We start from the raw sequence: 18,758 nt of genomic DNA, 5'->3' as shown, positions 1-18,758 counted from the left end.
ATTCTAACTGTGTCCTATTTGTCCCTGGAGAAGATCTGTACTCTCTTAGCCTGAGAGTCTTCCTTTGGAACATGAGGAAAAATAATATTTATGACTCATAAGATTTTTGTAAGGATTAAATGAATTAATGCATGCATAGTGTTATCAAAGTGACCTTAACAAATGTTACTGGTTGTTGAGTTTAACAGCAGACACTACAACTAAGGAATGACACCAGACATCTCACTGATGGTGTAAGATACTAGAAGATAATGAAAAGATTATGCTGGAAGACAACAAAATGATACCTTCAAAGTGCTGGAAGGAAATACCTCAGCTTAGAGTTTTCTACTCTGACAATTTATCAGTCAAGAGCAAAAGTGAAATAAAGATGTTTCAGGGGAAAAAAAGACTAAGTTTACCACTTACGTCATCAAGAAGGAAACTGAACCCAGCAGGAACAACTGGGATGCAAGTGAGATTTACATGGATCCATCAAAACATGCATTAATTGCAGGAAAGAGTACTGGAAAGTCCCTGTATTGTGCTGAAGGAGGACAGCAATGTCAATTAACTTCAGAATTAAACTAAGTAAAAACTTTTAAAATATGAGAGTACAGGATTCTGGGAAGGTGGTGCAGTAGGAAGCATTAGGAAGACTTCTCTCAACCCAGATAAAAATTATACTGGCAGAATCTTGCCTGACATAACTATTTTGGAACTCTGAAGTCTACTGAAGGTTTGCAACTTTGAGGGGAAGGTTTGAACTGTAAATTGTAGTTAATTTCAGTTTAGACAGGCAGTAGCTACCCACCCCTCACTCCCCATGCCCACAGCAGGCAGCTGTAAACATGTTCCTGGAGCAGCCTGCATGCAGCCTGTGGGAGACAGGGTGGGCACTGAGGACCCTGTCCTCCAAACACTGGGGATCTGTCTTCTGACCATCAATTGCTGCTTCTGATCTCAGAGGCGTAAATAGACTAAATTCTGCAATCAAAAAACAGAGATTGGAAAAACGGATTAAAAAACCCATAATCCAACTATATGCTGTTTACAAGTGCTTTACTTTATGTCCAATGACAAAATAGGTTGAAAGTGATAGGATGAAAAAGATATTCCATGCAAACAGTAACCAAAAGGAGAAGTGGCTATACTAATATCACACAAAATAGACGTCAAATCAAAAAGGTTACAAGAGACAAAGAAGGACATTATATATCAGTAAAAGGTTCAGTACAGCAAGACAATACAACAATTATAAACATTTATGTACCTGATCACAGATCATCAAAATATATGAAGCAGATATTGACAGAACTGAAGGGAGGAATAGACAGTTCTATAACAATAGTTGGAGGCTTTAATATCTCATACTCAATAATGGATAGAACAAACAAACAGAAGATAACTACAGAAACAAAGGACTTGAACAACACAATAAATCAACTGATCAACAGACATACGTATATAAAAGTCCTAGCCAGAGCAATTAGACAAGAAAAAGGAAAAAAAGCATCCAAATAAGAAATGAAGAAGTAAAATTATCTCTGTTCAAAGACGATATGGTTTTATACATAGGCAAGTCTTCTCCTGAGAATTTGACACTTGAGATTGAACCAAGTGGTGGTGGATGCTTGAGCTAAATTGGGGCTACAGCAGCCAGAACAAGTGCTTTGAAAATGAAGAAGCAAAAGAAGCCATGAGAGAGGAAGGGAGGAAGGGAATAATGTCCTTTGTTATCTTCTAGAAATTTTATAGAGTTATAGTTTATGTGTAAGTCTAAGGTACATTTTGAAAGTTGTAAGATCATCTCAAAAGACACAGAAAAAGCATTTGATAAAATTCAACATCCGTTCATGATAGAAACTCTTATTAGGCAGGGAAGAAACATACCTCAACATAATAAAGGCTGTGTAAGACAAGCCCATACTCAATGGTAAAAGGCAGAAAGCTTTTCCTCTAAGATCAGGAACAAAACAAGGATGCTTATTCTCACCACTCCTACTCAGCACAGTACCAGAAGTCTTAGGTAGAGCAATCATGCAAGAAAAAAATAAAATTAAAGGTATCAGAATTGGAAAGGAAGATGTAAAATTGCCTCTATTTGCTGATGACATGAACCATGAAAGAAAAATTGATAACTTTATTAAAATGAGAAAGGCACAGGTAAGAGAATGAAGAATCGGGTCACGTAGGCTGGGAGAAAATATTTGCAAAACATACCTGATAAATGACTTGTATTCAAAATATATTTTAAAAACTCTTAAAACTCAACAATAACAAAACAACCAATCCAATTAAATAAATGGGCAAAAGATCTGACCTCCTTACCAAAGATGTACAGACGGCAAACAAGCCTAAGAAAAATATGTTCATTCATGTTTCCATGCCATTATACGCTTTTCAAAACCTACAGAACTTTATAACACAAATACTGAACCTTAAAGTATGCAAGTTTAAAAAGTCATTTAGGAGGTCAGGGGAACCCAGGAAGAGGAGCAGACTGTGACAAGAGAATCTACTAAATTACAAATGTGTGAAATAACTTCAGTGAAGGGGAGGGGGTGGAAAGGGCACTGACCTAAGTAATTTTAAAAATAAGTGGCGCCTGTAAGACTCAAGGCAAAAGAAACTAAACATAAACACTGTATTCTAGGGTTAAAAATTCTGATACTGCTATATATTTTACATATACTGGAATTGAACAATTAAGTAAACAGATGACTGGTAATAGGAGCTAGGATTAGAGTCTCACTGTTGGAGTGTGAATTTACAAATAAGCAAGGAGAGGAGACTAGGATGAGTCATGTGGTAACAGATTAGAGTCTGAGACATCAGTATGTTTAGCTTAATATAGATACAAATGGTACATATAGAAATATTTACCTACACGTGTATATATGAAGGTTAGTATTGATATATACACATGTATTTCTTTGCTCTGTCATCTAAGAGGGCCTAAAACAAACAACACCCTAGTAGCAACGAGCACACCTTCACCCAGATCTTGGTTTCTAACACCATTCTCCAATAAAAGAAACCACAGATCCTGAGAGAAACAGCTGATTCTAGGACTGGGGCAGGAAATATACAAGATGAGCCTGGAGCTTCTTGTGGTGCGAGAAAGGAAAGAGCTCAAAATGAACAAACCCCGCCCTCCCCAAACACACACATTGATGGGGGTATGTAAAAGAAACACAGGAGCCAACTAAAAGAGCTCTTAATGGCCAAAGCTAGAATAGTTTGGGCAAAAGTAATAAAGGTGAATTGGATTATAACCCAAAGTTATAAAATAAATATCCATGAGCCTATACTGATATAAAAATGATTGAATAAATTAATAAATGGGAAGAAGAGACAAACCTGTGCAGAAGAATTCCAAATAATTTATGCAGATATTCCACCCTCAAGGATGTGGAGCGTAACTCTCACTCCTTAGCTATGCGCTGAATATAGACTTCCTTCCAAAGGAGAGAGGGGAAGGAAGAACTTTCCTACAGAAAGGGAGAGGGGAAAACAAACACTGACAAACACTGCCACAGCTTGCTGATCAAGGTCAAAATCAAGGGAGCTTGACATGATGTGATGAAAATGGCACTCTACCTCTGTGATCTTCCTCCTAAAAACCCATAACGCATGTCTTATGAGAAAAACGTTGGACAAATTCCAGCAGTGGTGCATCCTACAAAATACCTCCTGACTACCCCTCAAAGTTATGGGATCCTAGAACAGAAAAAGGCCATTAAGTGAAACCTAAGGAAATCTAAACTATGGATTTCAGTTAATAATAATGTATCAATATTAGTTCATTGATTGTAACACATGTACTATATACCAATGTAAGATGTTAATAATAGGCCAATCCAGGGCATACAGTAACCCTCTGTACTATCTTCTCAATTTTTCTGTAAATCTCAAACTGTACTAAAACATAAAGTTTATTTTTAAAAAATAAGGAATTAAGTTTAAAAACAATGCTATGTGGATTCTGCAAGCCATGCATATAACCTACCACTTGGTTTCCACAGACAGTGAACCACTATAACAAGACATTACCAATATGTAGAAAGGACTTCACATTTCTGAACTAAAGTGACCAAAGTATATCAGATTCATCATGGTCTTACTAGTTTGCAGGCTGACAGGACCACAGTTACATTTAGGCTGCTAGGCTGGAAACCCAGAAGTGGAAGGCTGACTGTACCTCCTCCCAGCCAGCCCCTCCAAATCACACAGACAGGTTGACCCTCTTCTCACCAACTATCTGTAGTCATCTCTCTGTCCCTCTAGCTCAACCTTGGAACTGGAATATGCTGACTTATTTATCTCAATGTGAGTCTTTTTTATCTTTCCTTTGTTCAAAGTCAGAGATGCTCACTGAACTTTCTACTCCCACCTACTCTTCCACCCACTTAAAAAACCTACTTCTCATCAACAGCAGAAACTCCTTTATGTTTCTGTTTAGTCTGAACATCACTTCTAAATAACAAAACTGTTCTATAGAGATATTAAAAAGTAATCATCCATTAAAAAAATACTCCACTATTAGAATTCAGAAATGCTTTGCATGTGGTGTAGCATACGGCAATGAAAAGATCACTGCACTGCAAATGACCACAGAGTATTCTGGGAATGGATAGAGTAATACAAATTGTAATAAACTCTCCAGAGGCTAATTCATGTTGTGAAAACCTTGCAAATTTAATGCAGGATCTTTAAAGGTCATCTAAATATAGTCAACCCATGCTTGGGGTCTCTCTAGAATTTATTTATTTATTTATTTATTTATTCATTCATTCATTCATTCATTTATGATTCAACTTACATTTTGAGCTATCCTGGTTCAGAGAGATTTTCAAATTTTTGAAATGGGTAAAGAAAGAAAGGCCACAGTTCGGGGATTTCCAATGCTGCACTTTCTGGCAATGTTCTTATTTTTGCTAGCCAACTTTACTAGAATTAAAAAAGTACAGTACAGTAGGCAGGAGAGACTTTCAAAAGCATGAATGGGCATCAGTTTCCTGCTGCAGAAAAAAAAGAGGTATGCTGAATGAGAAAACAACTGGATTTAACAACTAGCAGGTTACTGATGACCTATAAAATAGCAAACTCAACAGTAAGTATTCATCGAATAAATGAATGAGTAAATAAATAAGGAAGAAGGTAAGTAGGTACCAAAATTAGCAAGGAAGATGGAACAATGACTCTGATTTCAGAAGGTAAGACAATGAATAAGGAAAGAAAATGAAGGTGAAGAGCTTGTTCATTCACTAAACAAACACTGAGAATCTAATATGTACCAGGTACTCTAGGAGGTGCTGGGAATGACAGTCCTTGTGTTCCAGGAACCCAAACTTCGCCTTACAGATGTGCATATAGCTCTGAAAGAAGCGGTCCCCAAGGAGGTTTGTTTTACAGTTTTAAAAAGCAGAAATTCACCAGATGACGTGGGGTAAGGAGCGCAGGTCTAGCAGAAGAGATACCTTCGGCAAATACACAGAGGAAAGAAACAACATGGCAATGCCTAGTAAAGGCCCAGGGAGTGGGCATGAAATGAAACTGAAAGGACTTGATTGTGAAGGCCATTAAAACCAAATAAAATGTTTAGGTTTTTCTCTTGCATGCTCTGTAAGATGGCATGTGTTTCAAAAATACAGCAGAGAAACAATAAACTTGGAATTGGCAGCAAAAACAATGAGGATGTTGAATAGTCAATGCCCACTCTCAATTATTTGTAGACTAAATGATTTGTAGACTAAATGTTTTGTGGATTTTGTTTTCGTCTTTTTCCTTTGGTTATAAGTCTGCTTTTACTACCCTTAAAAAGGCATTCATCTGTAAATTGCAAGCCTAATTATTAAATGGGATTTGATGGGGTCTGATTAGGATTAGGAAAAGATCTTTTCATATAAGTTTCTGAAAAATCTTTCCAGTAACACTACAGAGGTAGCCATGCAACCATATTGGGTGACACTTTTAACATAAGCAAACAAAATGAGTTTACGTGCAAATAATCTAATAATAACAAACAGTGCCAAGTGGACTGGTTATTACTGTTCACTGGGGAGATAGTAAACAAAAAACTATAAATGTCAAAACTGTGTAGTCATAAGTCTTCTGTTCTGTACAAGAAATGTATTTCTACAGCTAAAATCCCTAGATATTATATGTAAAACAAACATAAGAAGGCTCTGAAAGGTGGAGATAAGAAGGCAGGTTGGCTAGGGACTGCAGGACCTAAGGAACGTAGTGATACGTTCCTTGGGTTTTAATTTTGGCTCATATATCCTGGACTGTGTGCGAGAATTCAGAAGCCTGGTTAAAGTCCACAATCTAGAAACACCAATGAGCACTCACAATTAAAAAAAAAAAAATTAAGCCTCAAATAAAGCCTGCTCTCCTTAGCCAAAGGACTAGGAAAAGGGCAGCCAAGCAAGACAGAAAATTTTTACATAATAACCATCCTAGGCCAAGAGAAAAACTGGCCTCATTCTCACCCCAGTCAGCAAACACCTAGTGGGGATCCTAGAATTCCACATTCGCCCAGCTGTACTGAGCTGTACCCTCCCCCTCCCACTGCTGGGGAGGTGTCAGAGAAGATGCAGTGGGGAATCCTGCCATCCCAACCCCCCTCTATTGTTTCAGTGGAGACCCTGTAGAGATTGGCAGGGTACATTAAAAAAGCACCAGCCAACTGTATATTGTTTCTAAGAGACTCACTTCAAACATATGATATAGGTAGATTGAAATTAAAAAGATGGAAAAGATATACAATGTAAACATCAATCAAAACAAAGCAGAAGCGGCTATATTACTGTCAGATATTGTACACTCCAAGGCAAAGAAAATTTATAGGAACAAAGAGGGACATTACATAAATGAAAAATAGGTCAAATCCACCAAGATGATACAGAAATCCTAAATGAGTATGCACCAAACAACACAGTTGCCAAATATATAAAGCAAAAACTGACAGAACTGAAAAGAGCCATAGAAAAACCCACACTTACAGCTGAAGACCTCAACACTTCTCACTCAATAACTGATAGAACTATACAGATAATCAGCAAAGATACAGAAGAACTCAACACCACCACCAACCAACAGGATGAAATAGACATTCACAGAACACTCACCCAACAACAACACAATGTATATTCTTGGCAAGCGCACACAAAATATTTACCAAGATAGACAACATCCTAGTCCACAAAACAAACCTCAAAAAATTTAAAAGAACCAAGACCATAGAGAGTATGTTCTCTGATTATAAGAGAATCAAACTTGAAATCAATAACAGAAACACAACAGGGAAAAAAAAAAACCCAAACACTAGGAAACTAAACAACAAACTGCTAAGTAATCCATGGGCCAAAGAAGAACATTTAGAGCATTAAATGTTTACATTAGAAAAGAGGAAAAGTCAATAATCGAAGCCATCTTAAGAAACAAGAAGCAAAGAAACCCAAAGTAAACAGAAAGAAGGGCATAATAAAGAGAAGCACAGAAACAGATGAAATTGAAATCTGAAAAATAGAGAAAAACCTATGAAACAAAAAGATAGTTATTTGTTTTTTTTTAAAGATTTTTCTTTTTTGATGTGGACCATTTTTAAAGTCTTTATTGAATTTGTTACAATATTGCTTCTGTTTTATGTTTTGGTTTTTTGGCCACGAGGCATGGAGGATCTTAGCTCCCCAATCAGGGATTGAACCTGCACCCCCTGCATTGGAAGGCGAAGTCTTAACCACTGGACAGCCAGGGAAGTCCCCAGAACACGGCTCTTTGAAAGGACCAATAAAATCAACAAACTGAATAAACCAACAAAAACAAAACAGAGAAGACACAAATCAACCAAATCAGAAATGAAACAAGATGTTGTACAGACATTGAAAGGAAAATAAAGTAATACTATGAACAATTTACTCACATAAACTTGACAACTTAGATGAAATGGACCAATTCCTTGAAAAGTACAAACTACCACATCTCACCCAAGATGAAAGATAATCTAAATAGCCTTGTAACTATTACAGAAATGTAATTCATAATTTAAAAACTCCCCCCAAAATATGTTTCTAAGCCCAGTTTCACTGGAGAATTCTACTAAACATATAAAGAAGAATTAACACCAATTCCACACAATCCCTCCTAGAAAACAGGAGGAAACCTTTCCCAACCTGCTTTATGAGGCCAGTATTACCCTAATACTAAAATCATAGACAGTATAAAAAAAGAAAACTACAGACCTATATTCCTCATGAACATAGAGGCAAAAATCTTTTTAAAAATATTAGCAAAAAGAATTCAGCAATATATAAAAAAGAAATACATACTATGACTAAGAGGGGTTTATTCCAGGGATGCAAGCATGGTCCAATATTCAAAGATCCATGTAATCCATAATATTAATGGGTAAAAGAAGAAAAATCACATGTTCATAGCAAGGGAGAAAAAGGATTTGACTTAATAATTTTATTGTGAATAAACACCCATTCACAATAAAACCCCTCAAAACACCAGAAATAGAGGGAAACTTCCTCAATTTGGAAAAGAGCAAGTACAAAAAACCTAGAGCTAACATAAAATTAAACAGTGAAAGGCTGAACGCTCTTCCCCTGAGATAGGAAAAAGATAAGAATGTCCAAAATCACTGTTCTTATTCAATAAAGTATTCAAAGTCTTAGTAAATGTAATTAAGTAAAGGAAATTAAAGGGATGCCAATTGGAAGGGAAGAAACAAAACTGCCCCGTTCTGTAGAAGATATAATGGTCTATATAGAACACCCCAAGAAATCTACTAAAAAAATCCTGCTAGAAATAATAAGTGAATTCAGCAAGGTTGCAGGATATAAGATCAACATACCAAAATTAATTCTATCTCTACAGAATTCAATGAACATGTGACAACTGAAATTAAAAATGCAATACCATTTATAATTGCTAAAACAGAAAAATACTTAGGTATAAATCTAACAAAGTATCGGACCTGTATGCTAAAAACTATAAAATGCTCATTAATGAAATCAAAGATCTAAATAGATCATGTTCATGATATGCAAATTAAGACCCACTGAGATCATGACAAACCTGTTAGAACAGCTAACCTAAAAAATGACAATACCAAATGCTGGTTAGGATGCAGAGAAACTGGATTTTTCATGCATGGCTGTGCTTGACATTCTTCATGGCTGAGGTGCTGTGGCCCTCACTGCACAGCTTGGTGTCAGAACTCAGCAGGTATCTAATAAACACTTACAGAACTAAACTGGCCTGAACGAGATACGGTGCCATTTATTTCCCCTATGTCCATGTTTACACTGGGAAGAGAGAAGAAATCTTAGAGACTGAAGTCAAGTGTTGTTCTAACATAAAATTTCCCAGTTTTAAACTCTCCTTTGAATGGTGTCAGTGGTATCAAAAGATGCCCTGTGGTACAAGAAAGACCAGTGGACTAGAGGGCAGAAGGCTGTGGGTCTAGATTTGGCTCAGCCACTTTATGAGACTTTAAGGAAGTCTCTTCACCATCTGATCAGTTTCCACAGGGAAAAAGTGAGGTAAAACGTGTCTCCAAATCTCAGAAGTGATATTCTAATCCTAAACCTCATATTATTTCTATAAATAATTTTCTACATACATTGTACATAACACAATAAGATAAGGTACATAAGGAGACAAAGTAACATAACTGAGAACCAACAGAAACAACAGATAACAGAAACAAATCCACAGAGATTTTAGATATTGGAGTTACCAGATACAAACAATGAAATAGCTGTATTTCCAGTATTCAAGAAGATAAAAGCCAAGCTTGAAAATTTCAGCAGGGAACTGGAAAGCATACAGTGTGATATATCATATTTGAAACAAACAAAACAAACAGAAATTATTTAACTGAGAAACACACTATCCAAAATTTAAAAATTGGTGTGGCATTTAATAGCATGTGAGACACAGCTGAAGCAAAAATTAGTGACTTGGAATACAAATCAAAAGAAACTGTCCAAGTGAAATAAAAAATACAATAACACATGTTTAACTGGAGTTCCAGAAGAAAAATACTGGGGAAGAAGAAATATTTAATGAAATAAAATCTAAGAAGTCTTCAGCCAGTGATGGAAAGTATCAACCCACAAATTTATGAAGCCCAAGAATTCCCAAAAAGGAAAATAAAAAGAAGTTCACATCTAGACACATTAGAGCATAAAACCAAAGGGAGTGAAAAAGAAACCAGAGGGAAGAAAACAACAAATCACCTTAAAAGAAGCAACAAACTAACAGCTGACTTTTCATCAGTGGAATTTAAAAGACAGGGGAATATCTTTATGGTGTTGAAAGGAAACAAATGCTAATGTAGAATTTGATACCCAGCTAAAATATACATTTTCGGACAAAAACTGAGAGTATGCCATCAGCAGACCTCCACTAAAGGAAATTTTAAAAGGTGCTTTTTGGGCAGAAAGAAAACAGTCCCAGATGGAGGCTCAAAAATGCAAAAAGGAACAGAGAACAAAATCATGTTTAAAATGCAGGTAAATCTAAATAAATACTGACTACATAAAGCAATTAACAATACTGTCCTTACACACATTTACAATTAATATACACAACAACAGCATGAGCTGGGAAGGGAAAAACAGAGGTTGTGTTCTAAAGTCGTTGCTTTACACAGTTAGAGAGTAAAAGTATTTTAACACTAGACTGATTAGTCAAGTTTGCATGTAGTAATTTCTAGTGCACCCACTAAAAGAATACAAAAAGTATATAATTCCCAGCCTAACCAGAGGAAAAATAAGACCTACTGTGGCTGAGAAAATGAAAGAAGTGCAGAAAGAGAAGGAAGAGGGGTTCCAGAAGAAGCTGGAGAGGCAGACAGAGACTGATCACATAGAACCCCAGGGGCCACATTAAGGATTTTGATTTTCATGCTAAAAGCAATGGGAGGTCAATCAAAGGCACCTAAGCAGCAGAGATCTACATTCTATAAAGACATCTTTGGCTATGGTGTGAAGACCTTATGGAAGAAGAGAGAACTTTACTACCATTGTCAGGACTATTTCCAGAGCACTGCCCCTCCAATCAAATAATTTGTTTTGAAGGTACTATCTTATCTTAAAAAGTAACAATGAATAAAAAGCTAGAAAATAAAATTCCTTTTTTTTGGCTTTAATTTTTAAGATTTACTTTGTAAGTTAATTGTCTTTGCAGCTACTTTATTAACATTTCAAATGCTAGGTAGCCTTTATTTCTTTGTTCCTTAATGCTCCCAGTACATATTCTTCTGTCTAAATATTTAAGTCTGACAGATCATTAGGTCAGATATATACAAATCTAACTGGGACCAAGGCATGAGGGCCTTTTAACCTCCTGTTTGAGACTAGACCACGTGAAATTTTAATTGAGTGATTCTAATATTATTAAATATCATTAACCTGCAAAGCTGTTCAGGAAGCCACTTAGGTTGTGGAGGGAGGAAAAAGTGAGATTCGTGTTCAATTAAGCCTGACTTTACTTGCATACAGAGCATTTTTATAAGAAAAGGTAGCCCATTCTTTATTACCTTTTTGGTATTAATTTATCTTTATTGTGATATAATTCACAAACCATAAAATTCAACCTTTTAAAGCATACAGTTCAGTGGTTTTTAGTATAGTCACAAAGTTGTGCAACCAACACCACTAAATAATTCCAGAACATTTTCATCACTCCAAAAAGAAATCCCATACCTATTAGCAGTCACTACCCAGTCTGCTCTTCCCCCAATTTCCAACAACCACTAAACCACATTCTGTCTCTAAGGATTTATCTATTCTGGACATTTCATATAGATGGAATCATACATTATGTAGCCTTTTGTGTCGATTTTTCATCCAGAATAAGGTTTTCAAGGTTCAACCATGTCCACTTTTTTTAAAAAGCACTTTTTAATGGAAAGTTTGAACAGGAAACTAGGCAGAGGAGTAAAACAAACCTCTGTGTATCCATCATCTAGCCTCAACAACCCTCAACCCATCCACACACCCACATACTTCTTACTTCGTATCATTTTGAATCAAATCCCAGACACTATATTATTTCTGTATAAATATTTCAGTAAGGACATATCATTATGATTGCTACTCTAACACTGGCCTTCTGATTGGGTTTTTTTCTTTTTAATGGTCTACCTCTACTAAAAATTGAATTTTTTCTTTGTTAGGCATTATTTACTTAAAAAATACATTAAATTCAGGCACTCGTTCTGTCTAATAAAAACACTAAAAGGGAAAAAGGAAAACCAAAATCCCAGAAATATTTCTGCAGAGGCCAAGATTCAAAGTGATCTAAAATTTGATAAACACCTCAATATTTCTTCTGACAGTCAGGAAACACTCATATGGGGGTTGTTTACTATTTTCGCTTTCCCTTGTCACTCTAGGAAAGGACTAGAGGTTATTACAAGGGTGTTTTGTTTTGTTTCTCAGTACACACCAATTACAAGCCAGAAAGCACTTCAGGTGCCTGGGTGAGGGCTGAAAACAAAGCAATCTCACACAGAAAAGACAGTTTATGAGTCCAACAGACTGAATTCGGGGCTTTCTTAACGTTTGTTTTAGGAAAGGTAGCAAACAAGCAGATATTCATTATAATAAGGTGAGGGGAAAATAAAGAGAAAAGAGAGCAGGAAGGACAAGGGTGATGGAAGAATGCATACTCGAGTGGTTCTTACCTTCTTGTGAGCTATCAGGAGGCAGTTGGAATGTTCGTGTTCACAGGCAATTTCATAGTCGGCAATCAGATTCACCAACTCACAGACAAAGCGCACCACTTCTTCGTGCCAGGGCACGTTGGCCATGGTAAGACTGCTTGCCGAACTCTCTCCACAGTAGGTAACACCCTGTGGAAACATTACAACAGTTAGGGACAGTTACAGACCTATTTAAATGTCACAGAGGAAGAGCTTCACAGCCAGAAAGGCTTCTACAGGTCAACCAATCCAATCCAAGCCAAGCCAATCCGTATCTTAAAGTGAAGAAAGCAGTACAAAGATGATAAAATTTGCTTGGAAGCTCATACAAGTAGCGAGTGACAAAGACAGCAGTGGAGCTCCCAGGCCAGTGCTCTTTACACTCTGACAATCCTGATGCTTGGGTACTTGTGCTTTGTGCTACATCACCATCTACACTGTCTAGTCACAACAATGTATCTTAACTAATAACATATCTTTCCATTCAGATTCATTTGTGCACCATAACAGATCGATTCTCATGGGATTATAATCCCCTAGTACAATAATGGAGGTACAGCTGACACCCAAAACAATTCAGTGAATAATTTACTGACTGGGAAAATAAGATGAGCTCCTATTTTCTAGTATAATTTAGATTTGAGGTTGATAAACATTCTGTAAAGGGCCAGATAGGGATCCCTTTCAAATTATTCTTCTGGAATCATTCTAAGGAGATCACTTTGTAATGCATTTTTTATGTGGATATGTATAAACACAGAATCATGCCAAAATGAAAATACATGTGTAGAAATACATATACATATATATATATATATATATATACACACAGATATGTATATATATATATATACCTTTACACACATCTACATGTATATACGTGTATCTACCCCTAGAGAAATTCCCATTCAGTACAAATGCAGTAAGATAAATTGGTTTTTAACTCTTTTTAATTCTACCTGACAGCCCAGGCATGTAAGACACAAAAGTTTTATAACTAAGTTTTCCATTTGGTAAGTTACATAGTGATAAGTGATTAATGACTAATTTTCAATACTGACTATCGTAACTTTGTAGGCTCTCTAAATACCCAAGAAATCAAACTTTCTTGAAAAAAGACTCGAATAGTCTAGATGTGCTGCTACTAAGTAGGGAATAACTAAAATAGAATGAGGTTCTCTCTCACTCGTGCTCTCTCTCTCTCCCTCTCTCACACACACAGACTGGAGGGGATAGAATGACATTAAGTGGAAAGCCCACAATGCGCACTGCAGAGTGACCCTGACCCTACAGATGGCAGAGCTGGGAGGGGGCCAAAAACTCAGATGAGTTCTGCAAAACCCTCTACTCCAGATGGCTGTTCAAAGACTACTTACTGGTGTACTACACTGAGATGACCTTTGCTGAACATAAACTAGAGGAGACCCAGCTTAATTACAATAATCAAGAGAAGCTTCTCTATTAGCCCACTGATTTACAGAATTCATTAAACTGAATTTGGGTTTTAGCTGAATAAAAAAAAGCAAATAATAGTTTAAAAAATCTTTAAGAAAGCATGGCTGTAAAATTGCACTAAACTTGCCCAAATACATGAAAATGATTTATTCATAAGTCAAATCAGTCATAAAAATGAACTTTACTTCACTTTAAATACTGTTTATGAGGGACGAAATATATGAACAACCATGTAGATACTGCTTAATTCAAAGGAATTTATTTTTTAATAACATTTTTCTTATTTATTTATTTATTTATGGCCGCATTGGGTCTTTGTTGCTGCGCGCAGGTTTTCTCTAGTTGCAGTGAGCGGGGGCTACTCTTTGTTGCGTTGCGTGCGTTTCTCATCGCAGTGGCTTCTCTTGTTGTGGAGCACGGGCTCTAGGCACGTGGGCTTCAGTAGTTGTGGCACGTGGGCTCAGCAGCCGTGGCTCGCGGGCTCTAGAGCACAGGCTCAGTAGTTGTGGCGCACGGGCTTAGTTGCTCCGTGGCATGTGGGATCTTCCCGGAATAGGGTTCGAACCCGTGTCCCCTGCATTGGCAGGCGGATTCTTAACCACTGCGCTACCAGGGAAGCCCCAGGAATTTATTTTTAATATTTAAAATGTTAGTTCATTGAAGCAGAGGTTTTAGGTAAGATCTTTTTTGTTTTTAATTTATTTTGGCTGTGCTGGGTCTTAGTTGCGGCATGCGGGCTTCTTGGTTGCGGTATGTGGGATCTAGTTCCCCGACCAGAGATGGAACCCAGGTCCCCTGCATTAGGAGCATGGAGTCTTACCCACTGGATCACCAGGGAAGTCCCTAAGTAAGATCTTATATTCATGACAATGGCTTTGGAAAATACTTTAATATCGATTACTCAGCAATAATAAAGCATGAACTGCTAAGGAGAGATTTGGTTTGGAAAGGAAATGAGAGAATGATTGCCATAGGTCATCACTATGCCTTCACATTATACTTCTCTATACGTTCGCATGATGCTTTATCATTAACAAAGCATTTTCACGTAAAAATTCTCATTTTAGCCAGACAAAATCCTCGGAGGTGGGGAGTATGGGTAACTTCCTGAGCCGACTGCGGAGCCCGAGCCTGCGCCGTGACAGACCTGCCATGGGTAGAAACCCGCCTCACTGAATGGCCTCCCCGAGCCCTCCCTCAGTCTGGCTCCTCAACACCTCCCTCCGGTCCTCCCCCCTCTACATGGGCTACTTCACGTCATCGCACACTCCGGTCTACTGATGACCCGCCCAGACTGGATTCCTCATCACACTTGCCCCTGAATAGTCTAAAGACGTTTCGCTTCCCCTCACATCGCAGCTGTCCGCCACCATTTCATGCCAGCACCACCTCCACTCCCACCCAGTTTACCACCAGCACCAAGTTCTTTCCTCACAACTCTGGAAAAACAATGTCCTCAAGAAAACAGATGGGTATAATGTGGCAACTGAAAGCACTCATTCCAGAATTCCAAAGACTGAGGTGACAGGCAGACTCAAAGAAAGTTCCTGAAGAGCAGGACCACTTATGCATCTTCCTGTTTGTAGTGAAAAGCACAAGCCACACCATTACACTGGTGACTTCTGGATGGACCACTCTGCTCCAGGACGTGGGGGCCATCAGGTCTTTTTCACGGGCTGCTTAGAAAGTTTACCTGGGGATTCAAAGTCTGTGGGAAGAGCAGTATTGTGGCTCTTGATATTCTAATTAAACTGACTGGTTGTCCAAAGACTCCTGGTATGATTGTTTTTGTCCCTGATAGTTGGAGGAGAAATGTCTTCATAACTTTTTGCAGCAATACATGTCACTCCTTTATCTTAAAAATGCTTCAATAGCTGTCCCCCCCACCAAAACACCAGCCCACGTTTCTCAGCCTAGCACCTGAGGCCTTCTTACTGGACTGCCCCACTCAGCATCCAGTCTTTCCCTGGCTAAATTCTCCACCATCTCTTTGATCTTCGGCCAGGAACCCCAATCCCATCTAATCCCAATCTCATCATACCCTGTGCATCTCTCTTCTCAGATAACTGGCATAACTTTGATGTGTCTAAATCCTGAGCTCTTAGAGGGCGGGGGCCACACCCTATTCTTCTCTGTACCCCCAACCAATCTATTCTAAAGAGCAAGTCACATGTTCCTCTATGACATTAAACTCCAGAACTCTTTTCTGATCTAATACAAAATTTAATTCATATTTTTCAAGATTTTTCTACACTTTAATGATTATGAACCAACTGATAATCACTGGTTAGGTATTGCTACATACATGAACAACTGGTAATACTCCCTACGTTTGTGTGCAGAAAGAGATTGAGACTATGCTAAGACATTTGTTTTGCAAGACGCATTCTGCAAGGATTGAGTTCTGTAGACAGTCATGGTGCTAATGCGAAGAGAGTTTTAAATCATTTGACAACAAGTAATTACTGAGCACTTAACTCTTCTCAAGGTGCAGTGCTAGGCAGAGAATACAAAGACGGTATTTCATTTACAGATGGATTGTGTTATGAAAGCTTTTCAATGAGGCAGATGTTTACAACACGAAACACATTTTCACAAACAAGTAAGCAAATAATGATGGTTAAGCTTCCCAGGCTAGCAAATATAGGTCTACTTAAGCCTAATGAAGCTAAAATACATGTTAATTTACAGGGAATGGAACAGAGAAATATTTTACAAGACTAGCAGTCAAAGAAAAGAGAAAATCAATATAATAGAGAAACAGCTTCTATTGATTCATTTTTAAATAATGTGCTTGATGGAAAGTGATCTAAACATTTACTGAATCCAGGCATATGTTACCCCCTTGAATTCTCAAAACAAGTCTATTAAATTGATATTCTAATACCGAGGAAATTTAGGCTCAAGGAGGATAAGTAACCTGTCCCAGGCTAAATGAATACATTTTAGGAATGTATCAAAGCTTACAACTTCCCCACCTGAGACTATGAGAGACCCCCCTGAACCCTCCACATACACACACACACATCCAGGAAATCCAGGAAAAGGATATGAATGGTATCCGAGAGCCTCAGGTATTTCACTAGCCCAGGGTCACTTTGTATTATCAATTTCACATCTTCAGGGCATTTATGTGACCTTGAGGTACTATTAAATTTTAACACCAACCCCATTTCAGGGTTAGGCCCTGGGAGACTTTTTCTTTTTACCAGAAGCATAGGTAAGGGATAAGCCTCCAAGTACCACTCAGTGTCAGTGGGTGAATTTTTTCCTAATTCGTCCTTTCACTAAAGTTGAAAGGGCCTAGTGTTCTGCCACATCCTGTCTCTACTGGAGCTGCAGAGTACCACCAGGCAATCTCCCTTTTTACAGCCCCTAAGGAATTCCCTTACAGACCTGACAGATTGACTAGTCTCTCAAAAGTACGTTTACCATAACATTTACTTCTAAGTGTTTGCTTTTGGAGGAATTTGAGGTTATCTTAGGCTGCCATATTGCTAGCTCTTACCAAATGTTTTTTGGAGAGGCTTTATTACTATTATTTTTAAAACGCTTCCATTTTAGAAAATTTTACTTTAATTAATAAGACAACAACAACAAAAAGCTGCCTTTTCAGACATTAAATAGTTTAATCCTACTGAACAGGAAAGCATGCCTTCTCCATTTACTGATTTCATTTCAATCATTTGAATTATAAAAGTAATGCATGCTCACTGCAACAATTCACACAACACAGAAATATGAAAAGTAAAACAAGCCTTTCCTTCCCCTTCTCCCAAATCGTACACTGTTAATGATTTGATATGTATCCTTCCATACTTTTCTTATATAAATGTATCTAAACATATACTGTTAAAAATTTGATCAAGTAATAATTATTCTATAACTCGTTTTGTTTCTTAATAGTATACCGTTTTCTGTAAACATCCCTTTTCCTACTTCAGTTTAAGAGAAAGATACTTCATTAACTTGCTGGACAAATGAGAGATGAATTTAATAAACCATGTGATCTAATCCTCAAAGGCCCAGGTACTTGATATTACAGGTCTCCTACCAGAGACAAATGATCATCACATGCTTTCCCCTGATACACACAAACTGTTGTCTATTACCTTATATTTTATAATTTAAATAAGACATTTAAAATTGTGATTAGATTACACACTTCTCCAAGATTTTCAATAAAAAAAATCTCTCAATGTAGTTCATTTTACTTCTGTAGATTTTGCCTTGTTCAATAAGACATTCATTTCCCAAACAGCATATCTAAATTTAGAAAAAAAAATGTGTACCTATGATGCTTTGACAAGGCCTGGCACATGAAGACAGCTCAGAAATATTTGTTAAATGCAGGGATAAAATAGTAAAATGGAAATCTTGTTTGAAGGAAACTATGTCATTATAACATCTCAGCTATAAGCAGAAGCTTCATCTGTTTCCTAGTTATGTTAATAGTCTGTCCAACTACAGAATGCCCATCAGAGAATTACACTGTTTACAAAGTAGCCATCTTTCTTTAAAATTTGGTTGATTCTTTTCAGATTACAAAATATCTTCTTCATTATAGGAAACATGACTGCAAAGAAAGAAGGAGAAA

General features: G+C 37.2%; 1 protein-coding gene across 3 annotated transcripts in view; it reads right to left on the bottom strand.

Moving 5' to 3' along the window:
* Positions 1-18,758, bottom strand: part of LOC118881561 (S-adenosyl-L-methionine-dependent tRNA 4-demethylwyosine synthase TYW1) — a 203,470-nt gene that overhangs the window by 60,355 nt on the left and 124,357 nt on the right. For all 3 annotated transcript variants that reach the window (XM_036826658.1, XM_036826657.1, XM_036826659.1), the window contains exon 15: positions 12,689-12,856. In XM_036826658.1, coding sequence (XP_036682553.1) covers positions 12,689-12,856 — 168 coding nt within the window. The remainder of the gene's footprint in view (positions 1-12,688; positions 12,857-18,758) is intronic.

This window comes from Balaenoptera musculus, chromosome 15 (genome assembly GCF_009873245.2).
Source record: "Balaenoptera musculus isolate JJ_BM4_2016_0621 chromosome 15, mBalMus1.pri.v3, whole genome shotgun sequence".
NCBI lineage: Eukaryota > Metazoa > Chordata > Mammalia > Artiodactyla > Balaenopteridae > Balaenoptera > Balaenoptera musculus.
Note: the sequence above shows the minus strand (reverse complement) of the source record. Positions and strands in the feature narration are given on the sequence as shown.